This window comes from Xiphophorus hellerii, chromosome 14 (assembly GCF_003331165.1).
Source record: "Xiphophorus hellerii strain 12219 chromosome 14, Xiphophorus_hellerii-4.1, whole genome shotgun sequence".
Lineage (NCBI taxonomy): Eukaryota > Metazoa > Chordata > Actinopteri > Cyprinodontiformes > Poeciliidae > Xiphophorus > Xiphophorus hellerii.
The window spans coordinates 21,772,283-21,790,554 of record NC_045685.1 but is presented as its reverse complement, the minus strand read 5'-3'; the positions used below and the strand labels follow the sequence as shown (position 1 = coordinate 21,790,554).

The 18,272-nt window shown below is 37.5% G+C and overlaps 1 protein-coding gene across 1 annotated transcript; it reads left to right on the top strand.

The window, feature by feature from the left end:
• The first annotated feature begins 4,433 nt into the window (after positions 1-4,433).
• LOC116733430 (protein NLRC3-like) lies at positions 4,434-18,225 on the top strand. Its single transcript, XM_032584283.1, has 11 exons — positions 4,434-4,748; positions 5,715-5,811; positions 5,898-5,990; positions 6,576-6,647; positions 7,716-7,785; positions 9,391-9,616; positions 11,246-13,037; positions 13,814-13,987; positions 15,443-15,616; positions 16,142-16,188; positions 16,345-18,225. The coding sequence occupies exons 2-11, from the start codon at positions 5,741-5,743 to the stop codon at positions 16,866-16,868; spliced, it is 3,243 nt and encodes a 1,080-aa protein (XP_032440174.1). The 5' UTR covers positions 4,434-4,748; positions 5,715-5,740; the 3' UTR covers positions 16,869-18,225.
• Positions 18,226-18,272: the final 47 nt, after the last annotated feature.

Sequence of the window (18,272 nt, the reverse complement as noted above, 5' to 3'; positions counted from 1 at the left end):
AATCCAACTTGACCCAGCCTGAGCCTGTATACAATGTGTCCGAGCCCGACCTGACTAACTTTGTTGGCCCAAATTAAACCCGATTTATTATTTTAATTAAAATTTTGCTGTTTCGTTTTTAGATCATAATTTGAGTATAGCAGCGTAAATTCTGCTGATTTTAGCTTTTGCTTAACACCTTTCAGCTCCATCTTGTTGCTTGTTTTAACTACATGAGTCAAGTGCAAATCATCTGGGATGTGTGACTGATAAAATTAGAGCAGAAAGTGGTTACATGTGCATTAGTGCACTGCACTTTTACACTCATTAACTTCTGCCTTTTTTTCTTTGATCAATAAAATAAATTACCTCTTCCCGTATTAAGACTATAATAAGCTGATTAGCACAACTTCATATCCTGCAATCTCGTTTGATTTTCTCTGTGCTGTATGAATTGTGGGCTTATTAAATGCACCACAGCAGCTAGAGCCAACCATCAAGCAGATCATTTTTTTCCTGACCTGTTCCACATTTTGGGTCAGGTTCTAGTTGAGCTTGGGCCATAAATCTAAACTCAACACTGGACTAAAAGACACATCTATTTAAAAACTCTTAAATGTGAGTGGGACCTCGTCCAAGGTGATTTGATCCTACATGTTGAGTTCAGTTGCCTGTTTTTCAACAAACTAATGGAAACTGTTGAGTTTGGCTTGAAAGTCGGAGCACCAATGTCTGTGCTCTGAGAGGCTGTTGCATTGCATGAAGAGGTAACAGCAAGAAGGCCCATCTGTAAAGTAATTTATATTCATTTCTTTGGCAACTACCAGGGTGTGGAGATGTAGCTCCACCATTGACAAGCCTCTTCCATCAACACGTTCTTCAATAACCCATTTGTGGACTCGTTTCTCAGGCTCTGGCCATCTTGCTTTCACTCTGGATTAGCTTTCTTCACAGATGGTAATGTTAACTCCTCAGTTCATGTCCATCAGTATACATGAATCAAAAATGCATCATGAAGAGGGAAAAAGTTGCACCTGATTATAAGTCGCAGGACCACCAAACTATGAAAAAAAGCGTGATAGTCTGAAAAATATGGTAAACAGAAAACAGAACTTTGATCTTTAGACAAAAACTGATCAATCATTCAATAAATTGGCAGCTGTTAAAATAAGCCAGACTTTTCTTCCTGTTAATCCATCCATTCATCCATCCATTTTCTAACACCCTTGTCCCTAGTGGGGTCAGGAGATGCTGGTGCCTATCACCAGCGAACGTTTCAGGCGAGAGGCGGGGTCACCCTGGACAGGTCGCCAGTCTGTCGCAGCTTCCTGTTAATACAACACAACAAATCAACTCTCACCTCGAACCCCATTGAATCAAAAAGCAAAGCATACAGATGGTGTTGACTTAGATATTGTTAGGTAAATTGTATATAATATTATCAAATATTTGTTGTTTCATGTGCCTTTATAATGTTCTTGTCTTATATGCCTTTATTTGTTTCATCTTAGCGTAAAGAAAGTTTCTGTGTTGTTGAATTACTTTGATTCCTTTCTCAGAAGTCTTCTCTGAGGAAGAGCAGAGAAACTGTTTTCAACAGGGTTATCGCTCAGCAGAAACCTCTGCATCCTTGACCTGTTAGATAGCTATAAAACTGTCGCTGTGAAGACGTACAACTTGCTCTGTTTTATCCTGTGTCTGGAACAGAATAATCTAGTGTGTAGATACCATGTGTTTTGTTAGTGACTAGCATTTGCCTTGCAATTATGTGATTGAAGTGTTTTCCCCACCCCTTTGAGACGCTCTCTGTAACAGGGATCCTAACAACAATAAAAAGGGAGAACGGACACATATGTTTTCAGAACAGAAGAGATGTGTGACTGAAAACATATCTGGCTGTTCTCCTCGCGAGGACAAAAGAATCTAACTCTCTTGTCTTTCTTGTGTTTGTTTAATCTGTCTCAATAGGTGTTTAAACCTGACAGATAGCCTCTGACTTTATCTTCCAATCAGAGAAAACTGACCAACAGAAAATACTAGAGCAGATAGTGTGATGACCAGAAGGATTACCTGAGACACTCCTGGGGAGCTAAAAAAGAGGCTCGGACCAGCAGAAGGGGGGGAAATACTCCAGGTGACACCAAGGCCATGCATCAAGACAGCTGGATACATCTTCAGTGAAGGGAGTTAGAGGAGAGAGGTTCAGCACTTTGGATAACCACATTACAATAAAGTCAAGGAAAATAAATAAAAGTTGTTCAAAAGACCCGTAAATGGTTTAAATTTGATGTTGAGTACTACTGTTTGTATTACTTGATTTCTGTTCAGCGGTACTTTTGTCCCTTAAGGCATACCGTAGTTAGGGCAGTGATGACGTCAGCACACTGCTGTAACCAACGTTACTGATATCTGGTTTGCAAGTTCGGTAGCTGAGCCGCTGTGCTAACATGGGAGAGATTTGCAAGAGATGTGTTTTCCTTAGAAGTGCGTCAATGATAAGTAAGTTGCGATATTTGAGTGTTTACTGCAGCTAATTGAGTGATTTGAACTTTATTCGTTTGCTATTATTTCACCTGTTGCTAAGTCCGAGCTAGCTGCTATATGTGTGTATTGTAGAGCGTTGTGCTGAACACACATATCTACTTAACGGGAGCAGAAGCATTGTTATTAGTTAACTTGTCTTAGTTTGCTTATAAATAGTGATTTAGAGGTTGAGATTATTTAGGTTTTATATATTTCCTTCTTAGGTCATCTAAGGTATAATAACTTGGTGTAATGTGTAATGATAGGACACTTTGAACTTATTTTCTGTATTTTTGTTTATTCTAGGAAACCACACACACCCTCACCCAGACACACCGAAACACACATTTATGCCCCTCCATGTTCAATTGGATCAAGATCCGTAATACAGTTTGGAATACAGAACAGTTAAAGGATCCTGCCTCCATCTGCTGCACATCCGGTCCTGAGCTGAATCCTGGCCTAAGTTGTGTTCTGGCAACACTCCAGGTTCAGAGCAGTGATAAACATGAACAGTGCCTTACAATCCTTCAACCCTACAGCAAACTCAGCTACAAAAGTGTTAGATTATTTTACTTTGGTCAGCAGTAAACAAATATTTTTTAATGTCTGAAATTAACTGGATGTGGTACAACCACTTGAAAACTGCTCATGTTGATACTTACAAATTTTTAAATACAATTGTGCCTGTATTTCATATTAAAGTATGTTTAAATGACTTTAGATGTGTTTTAATATTCAACATTTCTATATTGTGGCATTTTCTAACAATTTCGTCCATATTCTGTAATTGATTGGAAAGCTCCGTGGAAGCAGAAATGGAGCTTGCAGGCATTTCTTAATTTAGAAATCTAAAAATGTCAGTAATTTTGACTAGTCATAGTTAAAAGACAGATATGTGACCCTTCAAATGACAAATTCGCCAACGCCATTTGAGATTTCTTAAAAGACCAGATCTTCAGAATAGTCAAAATGTTGTTTCAAATCCAAACTCATTTTTAGATTGCTAGAGTGTAATAACATCGATCAAATCTAAACGGTCTGCCATAGCATTCCTACCTGAAGTTTAGTAAAAATCTCTCATACATGATAGCGGTCGGCTGTAGGAGCCTTGCAATTTTTGCCTTGCAATCGGTGGATCGCCAGATCGATCCCTGTCTACCTTTGAGATTTCAGTTTGGCGTATAAAAGGCATTATTAAAAAAGAAACCAAAATATCACACCAGCATTCTGTTCTTTGTAAAAATTACTTTTGCAGTCTGGTTTATGGTTTTACATTGTAGATATAAACATAAGCAAAATTAGTAATTTTGGCCGATTAGTACCGTTAAGCTTAGGGTAATTAACTGCTGGCAATATTACAATATTTTATGAATTCTACAATTACTTGTATTTTTACAATATATTTCTGTGTTTTCTACATTTCATGACTGTCTAAATCACTTGAAATATATGTTTATTGACTTACGGTAACTCCATGTATTTTTTACGGTAATAAAATGTTTTGGATATTACAGTCAGTAACTGTTGGTATTTTACCATTTTGTACTGTAAATTTACGGAGTTTTTTTTACAGTGTTGTCTCTACCCTTTTTAGCCTGTTTTTTAAATTTGTTTTTCTGTTGTGTTATACATCATGATTTAATTAATAAACAAAAAACAGCACTGAAGAAATGTTTTGTTGTGATTAAATCGTATTTACTGTGAGGCCACTAAGTTGTTGCATTCACTTTGAAAAAAATAAATGTGCACAAAATCCAACTTTTATCTTTTGTGTTGCTTTAGGATTATATCTGAAACCTCTGGTAAGACACTAAATAACTACAATAAAGCAATTTGAGATTGTTTAGTGATCTTGCATGAAAAAGTGTCAACCAACATTTTTGGCTGGAAATAAAATTTAGCCTTGATACTTTTGCCAGTATCTTTGGATTGGAGAGACACACAACGGTTAAAACACAGACTAGAAGGAAATTCTAACCACCATCTGCAGAACATGAAGCTTATTTTAGATGCATCTAGCAAGAGACTTCTAACCTTGAGGACTTTTAACCTGCAGCCTCGTGACATTTCTTTCTACAAAGGCGTGTCCACTTACAAACAATGAGCAGCACTTAAACGCCTCCCTCACAGGTGAGGCTCTGATGACAGGCAGACTGTCACCACCCCAGTGATGCAGCACTTCCCCATATTTCTCTATCAAACGCTTTCACATTTCATTTCGCTGTGAAGCAGAAAGATTTAAGGTAAGATAATAGCCTCTTTGATGCTTAACTTGTCTTTTACAGGTTTATTTCTTGTAATTATCTTTACTTGTATTATATACATTAAACCAAAGAGGGAACTAAAGTCAGTTCTGATTTTGTATTCACTGCTTTATGCAGAATAAAAATAATCGCACAGACTGGTGAGAGAGAAAAACCAGTTGGTGCAAATACAAGCCTCAACTTGGTTTCCAACTATTCCAGGTCTCTTCAAATCTATTTCCTTATTCTTATTTGTTGTATAATTACAGAATATTTCCCCATTACAAAAGTGTTGGAATAATTTAATTTCAATCTTCTGTAGTTGGGTCACTAGGCCCAAGCAGTGAAAGCACTGCGACACTATAAGACATTTTATAGTTTTATAGAATGTTTCTTATTCTTTCCACAAATTCATCAGATATTTTGAGGGCTAAACAAAATTAAAACCATAGGTGGAAATCCCAGTGGAGATACAAGGAATGTGACCACACCTTTCACAAAGGTGAAACCATCACTGTAAACAGAGATTAGCTCCTCCCAGATGTTAAAGAGACGACATTTATTGTTTTGCAACACTTCCTTAGGTTGGCATTCGTAGAACATTACCTGACTGACTGAATGTTGTTTGGCCAGTAATTCCTGATTATCACGTGGTGCCCAGACTTATTTTTACTAAAACAACTAGCAACTTTTGTTCATTATAATTATCAACAGTTTGAAGAGCGTGTTCACAAATATGAAAGTTAACATTTAAAATCATGACATTTCTTTTAAATATTTATTAGGAATATTCTTGCTTTTTTGCCAGTTCTCTTCCTGCTTCTTTGTTTGCTGGTTTTGCTGTCTAATGCTGTTAGCTGGTAGTTTTATTGGACAAACAATGTGAAGAAAACAGTATTTGCTGAGCTGAAGTACTGATGAGTGAATTGTATTCCTTCACCAGTTTAATATAAACACTCTGTGCAGATTGATGTGGATCTGAACTCAGCATCATGGATCAGAGTGAGGAGCTGAAAGAAGGAGAAACTCTGTCTAAAACCGAGAATCAGAGGAAAACCAAGAGGTGAGATAGATGGCCACCTTTTACTTTTTTGTTTTCACTCAGTCCAAAAAAAGGCTTTCACATCAGTCAACCAACTTTACTTACAGAAAACAGTATGAAGATGAACTGGATCTAGAGCTCTGTGAGAATAGATCCATAGATGATCTTATTGATTTTAAATCAAACAAGCATCCAAAGAGGTGAGTTATGTATAATTAATCTGTCTAAACATCTCAATATATACAGCATTTCACAAATGACGAAATTTTTGCTCTCAGAAGAAAAAACTTTAGTGATTTAATAATTCAACAGGTCAGTCAGTTGATCTGAACTTTGTGATGTCAGTAAAACAGAACCTGAAAATGTTGATCACAGTTGATTCATGATTTAATTATTAACCTTACAAAATCCTGATTTGAAAAGTGCTTTATATATTTATGTTTGTCTGGTATTGAAACTTTTTTATTATATAGATTTAAGTTGGACACAAACAGCAAAAGCAGGGAAAAAATTGCCATGTATTTTTTATATGCACATGTAAAGTATTATTCTCGAACCTGAAGTCTTAAAAAAACAAAACATTCATATTTTGTAGGAGCTGTGGGTCTTTGCTTAAGCTGAAATGTTTCTAACTTAATTAGGTGTTCCCATATCGGCAATGACAAGAAGTTTGCAAAAAAACTCATAAAAAAACAAAAAGCAGAGTACTTTAAGGCCTCACCAAGCAATTTTTAAATAAATGTTTAAAGATCTCTCTTACTGTCTATGATTGTTTTACATGACAGCCCTCAGCGCTCATATTCCAGCTTTTCACCTGGACAACTGTCAGAAATAGACCAGCCTCCAGCTCCAGATGAGTGAGTTGTTTGTAAATGTTTTGTTTTTGTGTATAACTATTTTAATCACTTCAGCTACTTATCAGCTGAATGCAGGAATCCCAGATGGAATTATGTTTTCACCAGCATCCAACTAGCCTTATGTTTTTATTGTTAACATCCAGGTTACTTTAAATATATTTTCCATTACGCCTTTGTTTGTGTGTATAGGCAGTAGTTTCTATTGTGACATTAGAAAATACTGCCAAGTAACTTTGCACATTTTTTCTTTTTCAGACACACCTAAGACGCTGTAATGTTTCACTTGTGTCCTGAATGGGTTTCATTTTGCGATTCACCTTAGATTTAAACTTTTCACCATATTAGGTTGATCTTCATCATATGATGATGGTCTATATTATAGGTTATATTATATGATGAGTTCTAATTGCAGATTCTCTTCCACTTCTTCGGGATCCACCAAGAAAGGAGTCACAAATAGCTTGATTTATTTTTCAATGACAGAAAAATCCTGGAAGCGCTGTCTGAATTCCAGATAAAGCAGATAACGAGACTTAGTGATGGAGTGAAAAAGTTCAGAAGCATCTGGAAATAAAGAAGTTAGGAAAGAAGTAGTGGGAGAGTACACAGGAATACCAGGAGATGCAATGTATTGTGAAAATAGTGGTGGCAAAGCCCAAACAAAGGGACAATAATGACCTATATGCTAAGTTGGACAATAAGGAGGGAAATAATGATTTGTTGGTGAAGTAGAGAGACAGAGATGGGAAGGATGAGCAGGTTAGGATTTCTAAGGGTAGGAATGACAGACGCTAAGACTGATGGGAAGATAGAAAGAGTATTTGTAGAATAATGTGTTCTGGTCAGATGAGGCTCAAACCTTTTCTCTATTTTATGGTTTACACTGTCAAAACAAATGTAGAAAAAAGTATAAGTTTAATCTGTTGAAGTTCACTGGTATTCTAAGAAATACTTTGCTTCTTAGGATTAATTTTATCATCTGTCAAGATCTACAAATAACTTGTTTATTTTTGCCTGTTTTGTGTGGAGAGCTGGAGTGTGATAAAAGTCTTTATGATTCCTCCACAGAGTGAAGATCTCAGAGGTCCCAAGTGGTCAGAATGCCCAACATCAAACATCACTGGGCTCCATATTTATAGTCTGTATATTTACATCTACTGCTTTCTATATGTTGTGTTCATATGGTCATCTCTACGCTACAAATTGTGAACTAGTGGATTGTCAGTCTGACTTATGGTCCTTTTCCAATAGCAACTAGCAGGGCAGTTTGAATTGGCTCAATTCTGTGCAGGTGGTTTTCTACTTCCACTGAATAAGAGCTCTAGTAGGCGATGCCAGCGTCAGCACAATGTGAACTGTATGTGACCCAAACACAACGTCCTTCATTAGCAATGATATATTTTGATATATATGTTGAAAATTCTGATCAGTCTTTGGCTTTTGGTCAGACTCAATCACTGTTGTGAGTTTTTTTTTAAATGGTGGATTGGATTATTGTAAGGGAGTCATGTAATGTGGCCTCTGACTCCACTCTCTAACCAATCAGAGACCATCAGACTTCTGTCACGTTTTTCTGGTACCACAAAATGATTACTAGTGGAAAACCCTAGCCTGGATCAGTAGATCAAGCAGAAAACAGCCATAAAGTCTCTCCCATGTTTTATGGAAGAGCTCTTTCTCTTCCATAAAACTGTTTGAATCCAAACAGTTGACACATGGTTTCGTGGTCGTGAGGCATTCATATTCATACACACCTTTCATACAGTGCAGACTACCTGTGAGAGCCCCGTCCCATTTCAGTATACATCCTATCCGATGGGGCTCCCACTCTTTCCCTGCATCCTCTATTATGCTTTTATAAAATGGTCATGGAATTAGTGCCACACTTTTCTTCTGTTTGATACTTTTTCAAGTTATTAAAAGGTTTTTACTTCATCAAAGCATGTGGGCCTCAAAATCTGACCATTCGCCAGGGTGGAGTAACTTCCATATACATCACAGCTGCATGAAATATTATGTGTGTCATAACAAACCACCACTGATCACAATTAGTGACATCACATTAGCCTCGCCATCTTTGTACAGGATGTTGACCGTTTTCCTGCTAATTGTCTTTCTTTTACTCTATGATTCATACAGGTTTAAACCTGTTTCTGATTACATACATTTACCAAAAAATATATAGTATTCACCCTTTATCTGAGTGAAGTTGCCCCCCACACCTTCTTCAAATCAGACAAAATGGGTGTTTGATTTAATATCTTCAAAGCCAAAACTGCACAAATGAACATTTTTTGTTGCACAACAAGCATCAACTTAGCCAAACTGAGTTTGTGCAAATAAATAAATAAATTTAAATGTGAGCGGGGGAAGGGGAGTGGTTGACCTCTGATGACCCCTGGAGAACATTTTTCTTAATATCTTTAGAATGATAGCAGCACAAACAAAAAATGTTGCTGCACAAACCAGCACAAATGTATTTGAGTTAATTGACACCATTTTGTAGAAGGTGGAGGGGATGGGTGACCTTTCATGACCTTTCATGATTGTAAGGACAATCACAAAAAAATATTTCTTTTTATCTTTAAAGTGATAGCATCACAAATGAAAATTTTTGCTGCACAAATGTAGCACAGACGTTTGACACCAATTTTGTCTGATTTGAAGAAGGTGGGGGGGCAAACTTCCCTCAGGTCCACCACCTTAATGATTTCAGTCTATTTTTATCTTTTTTCTGTTTTAGGAGCTTAAAAAGAACATTTTCACTTTTGTGGAGAATGAGCTGAAGAAGATCCAAATGTTTCTGGGTTCAGATTACCCAGATGTTCTAGAGGGGAATGAGGATGATGACGTTTTAGAGGGTGAAGATAATGAGCAAATGAAGAGGAGCAGATTAGCTTTTGAGAAAATCACACAACATTTCCTAAGACGGATGAATCAGGAGGAGCTGGCCAACTGTCTTCAAACCAGTAAGACAATTTCTCTAGAGAGTTAATATCCTGCAAGATTGATAAGTAAATTTATCTTTCAATTTATTCCTTATGTTAGAGTTAGTTTGGTTTTCATGGAGGACATTAAAGACATTTAGTCAATAGGTATAGATCATGTCTGGGCCAAGTAAAGTCCAATTCTTAAAACTTATTCAAATTTGAGTCTTTGTCTTCAATGTTATACATGCTGGTTGGTTGCTGTGTGAACTTCTAGTTCATTGAGACATCTGGCATTGATGCTATGTGATGCCTCCTTCTCCCATATGCTTCTTCAGCATTGTTGAAGAAGCATATGTGGTTCCACTTTAGGTGGGTCTTATCTCATTTTGATACCTACCAGAGAGAGGAGTCTTAATGGAGGTGGGGGACATCTTGTTTGTTTTTCTGACCCCTGCTGCTCCAGAGCAGCTTTTGATGGTATCTTCATGGTTCTTCCTTAATTGCATGTCTGGTGCTGTCACTGCTGGTTTATTTCTTAAATAAGAGATTGTTTCAGCATTACCTACTAAAAGGTATAGAGATTCACATGGTTCACAACTGAAGGATACTTACCTGAAGACTAGTTGTAGGAAAGCCAAAACAATTGTACAATGATATTGATGAAGTCACATTACCTTGTTTTGTCTATTGGTCAGACAAAGGAAGGAAAGCCAAACAAATCAAAGAAACATGACACAATGAAAAAGGTCAAGATCTTCTCTCTCTTGTTGGACCCCCTTTAGCTTTGATTACAGCACTTATTTGCTGTGACACCATTTCAATGAACTTCTGCAAACTCACAAGATTTATTTCCATCTAGTGTTAATCTGCCTCTCTTCTTATCTTGATGTGCCTATCATTCTGGAAGAGAGTAAATTTGGACTCATCAGATCAATTGACCTTATGTCACTATAGAGTCCTACCTTCATGCTGCCTTACAAGTTAAACTTTTCTCCAGTTAACCTCATTGATTAAAGGTTTTCTTATGGCTACACTACAGTTCAATGCCCATCAGTTCCTTTCACATTGTGGAAATGCTCATTCTTAGACCTGACTTCTACTGATCTTTTCCTTTGATTTGATTTAACTGAACACTTAAGTGATCACCAATTATAGTCATTCAGGGTTTTGTTTCCTTGAGGAGAATGAGCAAGGACATTTTTTTTTCCAAATGTGTTAGAGTTTTAACCCAACTTTAGTAGTCTCTGGATCTCCTTAGATGTTTCCTCTGCTTGATGCCAATGATGTTACCCTTCTAAAACAGACTAACATATTTTCCACAACAATAGGACGTGTCTTTCCACATGGCTGTTTAAAAAATGAGAAGCTACTCATTGCATCAGTTGGGGTTAAATAACTTGTTGCGAGTTGGAAGACAGTTGGCTATGGAGTAACCATCCAGTAGGAAACTCATATTTTCTCAATTATATCCAGGTATTTTTTTTCTTATGGCCAGACATTAGGATTTAAGTAATTGGTTCTTAAAAGTTTTGTTTCATGGCTTATAAAAAATGAATTAATCAGAAACATATGTGTAATTTCTATATATACAGGAAAGTTTTCAAAATGAAATAGAAAACAAGTGAAAAGAAACATTTTAATTATTTTACTTTGTTTGCATTCTTTAAGGATCACTCGCCACATGCCAACAAACACTAAAGTCAAGCATGAAGAAGAGGTTCAAACAAGTGTTTGAAGGGATTGGTAAATCAGAAAATCCAACAGTTCTGAACAGAATCTACACAGAGCTCTACATCACAGAAGGAGACTCTGGAGATGTCAATGATGAACATGAGGTCAGACAGATTGAATCAGTGTCCTGGAAACCAGACAGACCAGAAAAATCAATTAGACACGAAAACATATTTAAACCCTCACCTGATAGAGATGAACCGGTCAGAACAGTGATGACAAAGGGAGTGGCTGGCATTGGGAAAACGGTCCTGACACAGAAGTTCACTCTGGACTGGGCTGAAGACCAGGCAAACCAGGACATCCAATTCACTTTTACGTTCATGTTCAGAGAGTTGAATCTGTTAAAAGATAATCAGTTCAGCTTGGTGGAGCTTGTTCACCACTTTTTTAGTGAAACCAAAGGAATCTTCAGGTTTGAAGATTTAAAAGTTCTGTTCATCTTTGACGGGTTGGATGAGTGTCGACTTCCACTGGACTTCAAGAAAAATAAGATCCTGATGGATGTAACAAAGTCCACCTCAGTGGATGTTCTTCTGACAAACCTCATCAGCGGGAACCTGCTTCCCAAAGCTCACCTCTGGATAACCACACGACCTGCAGCAGCTAATAAGATCCCTGCTGAGTTTGTTGGCATGATGACAGAGATCAGAGGATTCACTGACCTAAAGAAAGACGAGTACTTCACCAGAAAATTCAGATATAAGAAAGAGGCAAGAATGGTAATCTCCCATATAAAGAAATCCAGAAGCCTCCACATCATGTGCCACATCCCAATCTTCTGCTGGATCACTGCTACAGTTGTGGAAGACATGTTGAACAAAAATGATGGAGAAGAGCTGCCAAAGACCCTGACTGAGATGTACATTCATTTCCTGGTGGTGCAGACCAAACTGAAGGCCATCAAGTATGATGGAGGAGCTGTGACAGATTCACACTGGAGTCCAGAGAACCAGAAGATGATCGAGTCTCTGGGAAAACTGGCTTATGAACAGCTGCTGAAAAGAAACCTGATCTTCTATGAATCAGACCTGGCAGAGTGTGGCATTGATATCAACGCAGCATCAATGTGCTCAGGAGTGTTCACAGAGATCTTCAGAGAAGAGAGAAGTTTGTACCAGAACAAGTTGTTCTGCTTCATCCACCTGAGTGTTCAGGAGTTTCTGGCTGCTCTTCATGTTCACCTGACCTTCATCAAATCTGGAGTCAATCTGCTGGTAAAAGGTGAAATGAAATCCAAGGATTTAGAAAAAAGAAACCATGAATCTTCAGAGGCAGAAATGTACAAGAGTGCTGTGGACATGGCCCTAGAGAGTCCAGATGGACACCTGGACTTGTTCCTCCGCTTTCTACTTGGTCTTTCACTGGAGACCAATAAGCGTCGTTTAAGAGGCTTTGTGGCACAGACAGGAGAAAGTTTAGCAATTAATAAAGACACAGCCCAGTACATCAAGGAGAAGTTGAATCATCATGGTGTTGAGAAAATCATCAATCTGTTCCACTGCCTGAATGAACTAAATGATCAGTCTCTGATGGAGGAAATCCAACAATCTCTACGTACAGGAAGTCTTTCAGCACACCAGCTGTCTCCTGCTCAGTGGTCAGCTCTGCACTTCATGCTACTTTCATCACAGGAAGCTCTGGAGATGTTTGACCTGAAGAAATACTGTGCTTCAGAGGAAGCTCTTCAGAGGCTGCTGCCAGTAGTCAAAGCCTCCAGCAAAGCTATGCAAGTACAGATCAATTAAATCAAATCAGTTTTTTCTATTTCATTGTACAAACTAGTGAACAGCAAAATAATGAAGTATTTCTCTGGGAACTATGTTAAAAACCATGTGAGAAAGCAGCATAGATACAATGACAGAAAGTTGCTTTTACATCTTTTTACTGTTGTATTTTATAACTTTGAGACACTAATGTAAATTAAATGTATTATTATTATACCTCAAACTCCATGCCTTCAATTTCTTTTATGACCAATTCACTCTCCAATACCCTCTGTGATGACTCCTACTAAGACGTGCAAAATCCTCATTAGAAGAAGATGGTCTGCAGCACTTTTCTATGTGCAATCAGTGGCACACATTTGTTGTAGGTTGCTTGCAGCATGGCCACTCACTACAGATGTGATTCTTTTTGTGTGCACCACTTTGTGCTCCTTATTTGGAATCTTTCAAGCTCAGGACCATAGTGCATCAGCCCAGATGTAATCTGTATGTATCCAGACCCTAAGTCCATCAGGTAGCACAGAGAGACTCCTACACAATGGCAGTAAAAATTAACCAATAATGACATATTATGTCAGTCTCACACTACTGTATGTCTTAATCTTTTGGCCTTTCTGTTGTAAAATGTTCATAGCTGACCAAGATAAATAAAAAACTGTTGTTTATGTCTGATGTAGCTATTTTATCTTTAGGTGCTGCCTTGAAACCGATTTTGGTGCAGCAGCTCACTTTAAACACATAATAAAAAATACTCTTTATATTTATTTTGTCTCTCTAGACTCAGTGGATGCAACCTTTCAGAGGGAAGCTGTGAAGCTCTGTCCTCAGTTCTCACCTGTCAGGATTCTTGCCTGAAGGAGCTGGACCTGAGTAACAACAACCTGGGTGATTCAGGAGTGAAGCTGCTCTGTGACGGACTGAAGAGTCCAAACTGTGAACTCAAAATTCTGAGGTTAGTTCACATTTTAAAATCAGATTAAGCAAGAGTGAAGATGTGCTGATAAAAGTATTCATGGGGCGTGCCGTGGTGGCGTAGGGGATAGTGCGACCCACCTTTGGAGGCCTTGAGTCCTTGTCGCGGGTTCGACTCCCGGACCCGGCGACATTTGCCTCATGTCTTTCCCCCTTCTTTCCCCCCCTTCCTGTCAGCCTACTTTCACATAAGGGACACTAAAGCCCACAGAAAGACCCCCTGGAGGGGTTTTAAAAAAAGTATTCATAAAATGTCTGTAAATCCCCAAATTTTTTTTAAAGCAACAAAAGACAGAATTTGTAACTTGGTATTTTCATTGAGAAACTCAACTGTGTCATAAAATTATGTGGTGTACTCTAGACCATGTTTGTTGAGGAGTTTAAGTTTTCCTACACAGAAAATCTGGAAATCATACCTTTAGTTGCCTGTCGATTTTTTGTGGTGTTTTAATTTTATATTTTTTAGACTAACCCTCTTTTTCACCAAGAGGTGGAAACATGCAGCAAACAGATGTAAATGTACAGTAAACAACATGAGCTGCAAACACATGAATGATGCAAACTCCAAAACACAAAAACACAAATACAACAGAACAGTGCTGCCATCAAAATATACTGCAACCACAGGAAATAAAATCAAGGGAGAAACACTGCAAATAGTGAAAACAACAGCAAGTATGAAGTGATTCACGCTCACCTAACAAAGTAGAAGTGCTCCAGGCCACTAGGGGGAGTCAATCAACAAATTGTATGGGACCAAATACGGGATGCCAAGACTTAATGGGAGGTCAGGAAGGAAATATGATGTGTTATGCTTGAAACATGGTGATTTTTACAGTAATGTTGTACAGATGAATATTTATGTAGGTGATATTTTAATTAATCCAAACTGGTTTGGAGCACTTCCATTTTGTGGAACAAGTTTCAGTTGTTCATATTTGCAGTTGTTTGTTCTGTTTGTGACCATTTTCCTTTCACTTCTATTTCCCGTGGTTGCAGCATGTTGTTTGTTGCTGCTTTTGTTTTGCTAAATTTTATTTTTTTGCTCATATTTTCTATGATTGCAACATTTTTTGTTTGTTTCATCTGCTGGCAATTGTAGCATTTGGTGTGAAACACTAACATTTTTAAACTCATTTTCAATAATAAGAAAATATTCATACACAGAACGTCTGTAATAAAAAGCTTGAAGCTAAAACTGTCTGACAAAAAGAATGATGGATGCTGAATACACAAATGTCTTGGTGTAAATGTGTTGTGACACCTGAGCTTTCAATATTCCTACCTTTTCTTCTCCACTGCTGCTGTAACATGAGAAACTTCAAGCCTCTCTGCAAATTACTGATTAAAAATAAGAAGGCAGGTCATCAGTAGGGTATTATTAGTAAATGTTTTTGCATTGCGCTGTAAAAGGTTATGTTTGTTCTGTCTGCAGGCTTTCAGGATGTTTGATCACAGAGGAAGGTTTTGCTGCTCTGGCCTCTGCTCTGATGCTGAATCCCAGCCACCTGAGAGAGCTGGACCTGAGTTACAATCATCCAGGAGAGACAGGAGCTCAACCTCTGTTAGCTGGACTGGAAGATGCAAAATGGAAGCTGAAGACTCTGAAGTAGGGAAACCTCCACTGCAGTTTAACAGTGTGTTGTTGTTAGATACTGGATGCAGCTGTAATCAGCCAATGTGATAAATCTACATTACTGTCATCATCAGTTACATGCTATTATACTTCCTTAGTAAAGCATACAGTCCACTAATAATTTTTTTCCACAATGAAACTAGTTAAAGCATCTTGTTAAAGTATCTTTTTCTTCCACATTTTGCCAGGTTCCAACCAAATTTTAATTCATATTACGTGACACAGCACGGCAATTTAATCAACAACTAAATGTCTCACTGTAACTTGGTGGTAATGATGGCATGAAAGCAAAAAAAAAATTAAAAATACAAACCTTGATCACAATATTTTGGCATCCCTTCTCTCACATTACTGCTGTATCCCATAGATGGATTGTTACAAACTAAGCTGCACTGTTTTTTTCAGAACTGACTTTCTTTTTCCACTCTTGCATAAAAACCACAAACATGACATAAAAAGACACTGATGTGACTGATGAGAATCTCTTGGTTCTTCCAGGGTGGATCCTGCTGGAGTCCAGTGGTTAACACCAGGTCTGAGGAAGTGTAAGTGTGTTTTTCATGTGATTTATGATAAAGTGGTCTGAACACCTGCCAGTACAGGTGTTCAGACCATCCATTTATTAGTCATGATCAAGGCATTAGAGTGATCAGTTTATTGATCAGTTCTTCAAGCTGATTCATGTTTCTCCTGTCTTTCAGATCCCTGTCCTCTCACAGTCGACATAAACACCATAAACAAACACCTGAAAATATCTGAAGGCAACAGGAAGGTGACATATGTGGAAGAGGAGCAGCCATACCCTGATCATCCAGACAGATTTGATCTCTATCAGCTGCTGTGTACTGATGGTCTGACTGGTCGCTTTTACTGGGAGGTGGAGTGGAGTGGGAGGGTCTATGTATCATTGAGTTACAGGGGAATCCAAAGAAAAGGACAGACTGATGACAGCTGGTTTGGATTTAATAATAACTCTTGGAGTCTAATCTGCTCAGATGAGGGTTATGCTGTCTGGCACGATTGTAAAAAAGTTTTTAAGTGTTCATCCTCTTCCTCCTCCAAAGTGGCTGTGTATGTGGACTGTCCTGCTGGGACTCTGTCCTTCTACAGAGTTTCAGCAGAGACACTGATCCACCTCCACACCTTCAACACCAAATTCACTGAACCTCTTTATCCTGGATTTGGGTTCAGGAATCGTTCAGGAGTGTGTTGGTGCTCATTTTAGAGTCGTTCCAAGTTAGAGGGAGGAAACCTACTTTACACGTGTTTCATCTAAGATATGTTTTTAGATTAACATAATATGTAAGTAAGTAAAAGTATTTTCATGGCACCTTATACGAATCACAAAGTGCTTCACAATAAACTAATACAACAGTTCAAGAACCAATAATGCATAAAGAACAGGAGAATCAATAAATAAGAAATTTATTGATTAAAACAAAAGTCTTTTAAAAGAGAAAACAGTTTGAAGAAGGAAAGCTCCAGAGAAGAGTCAGTGAACTAAAAGCTCTGTCTTATCTTTGTCTTCATCTTAATATAGGGAATCACTGATCACAGCAGCTCAAGGATTTTTTGTTAGGTGATCTTGGGTGACTTAAAAAGTGCCTTCAAATAAAATGTATTATTATTATTATGCACAAATGGGTGCAGAGGGCTTCACAAATGACATTATCTGATGTTTGTCTATGAAGTTGGAAAAAGATTCTTAAGTTGCACTTTAAAGTAAATTATAAGCCAACGTTGTTACATAAAGACTGGAGTCACATTTGAAAAAGTGAAGGATTTTGTCAGAAACCAGGCAGCAGAATTTTAAATAATCGTTCTAATGAGGTTTTGCTAAGATCCACAGAGTTCATTCGGTGATTAAACAAAAACATGAATATTTATTTCCATTTCAAGATGTGAGACAATAGAAATTAGTTCAGCAGATGCATCCAAAGTAAAACCAGAATCAAAGTTTTTGCCAATGTTCTTACCAGACCTCCGGATTCTCCACGTGTCCTCTTAATCCTTGACATGTTTTTTCCTTATGTACACTTTTCTTTATCTATTTGTGTGAAAACCAGTTAAGAAGTAGTTTTTCTCAGCTGCTGTTGCCTCGCTGAAGACAATATAATGTCTACCTGCATTGTTTGCTTGTTTGAATCGCACCATATTCTAATCTTACTGTGATTAAACTAACAAGTTAGCGACATGAAGGGAACAAAGTACTTGACAATATTTTTCAGTACTGATATATTATAAATGGAACACAAATGTTGTAACACTGTGTGAAATTTAGCTTTTTAAGGCATTTTATTAATATCTACATTGCATTATTTATCTACACTCTATTACAGTTTGTATAGTGCAGGTTTGGGTCTCCCATTTTTGTCTTCCAGTTTTAAAATCACTTTTTTGTTAAGTTTTAATCGAGAAAAAAAACATTTTACTTACTCTGGTAAGAGGTAAATAAAGAATCTCTTTTAATTTATGAAATGAACTGGCCACAATATGAACACTTGAAAAGATTTCATGTTGATGTTCACAGATTTTTAAATAAGGCATTCTCTATATTTGACAATAAAATATGTTTAAGTGACTTTGGAGTTGTCTTGATGTTCCCATCACTATGAGTCTGGGGAAAGTA

What these genes read in the sequence shown, in the direction of transcription:
- LOC116733430 (XM_032584283.1), top strand. Translation starts at nt 5,741, where the DNA reads ATGGATCAGAGTGAGGAGCTGAAAGAAGGAGAAACTCTGTCTAAAACC. An exon ending in CACTGGGCTCCATATTTATA is followed by an intron (nt 7,786 to 9,390) that starts GTCTGTATATTT and finishes TTTCTGTTTTAG; the next exon opens with GAGCTTAAAAAGAACATTTT. An exon ending in TGTGAACTCAAAATTCTGAG is followed by an intron (nt 13,988 to 15,442) that starts GTTAGTTCACAT and finishes TTCTGTCTGCAG; the next exon opens with GCTTTCAGGATGTTTGATCA.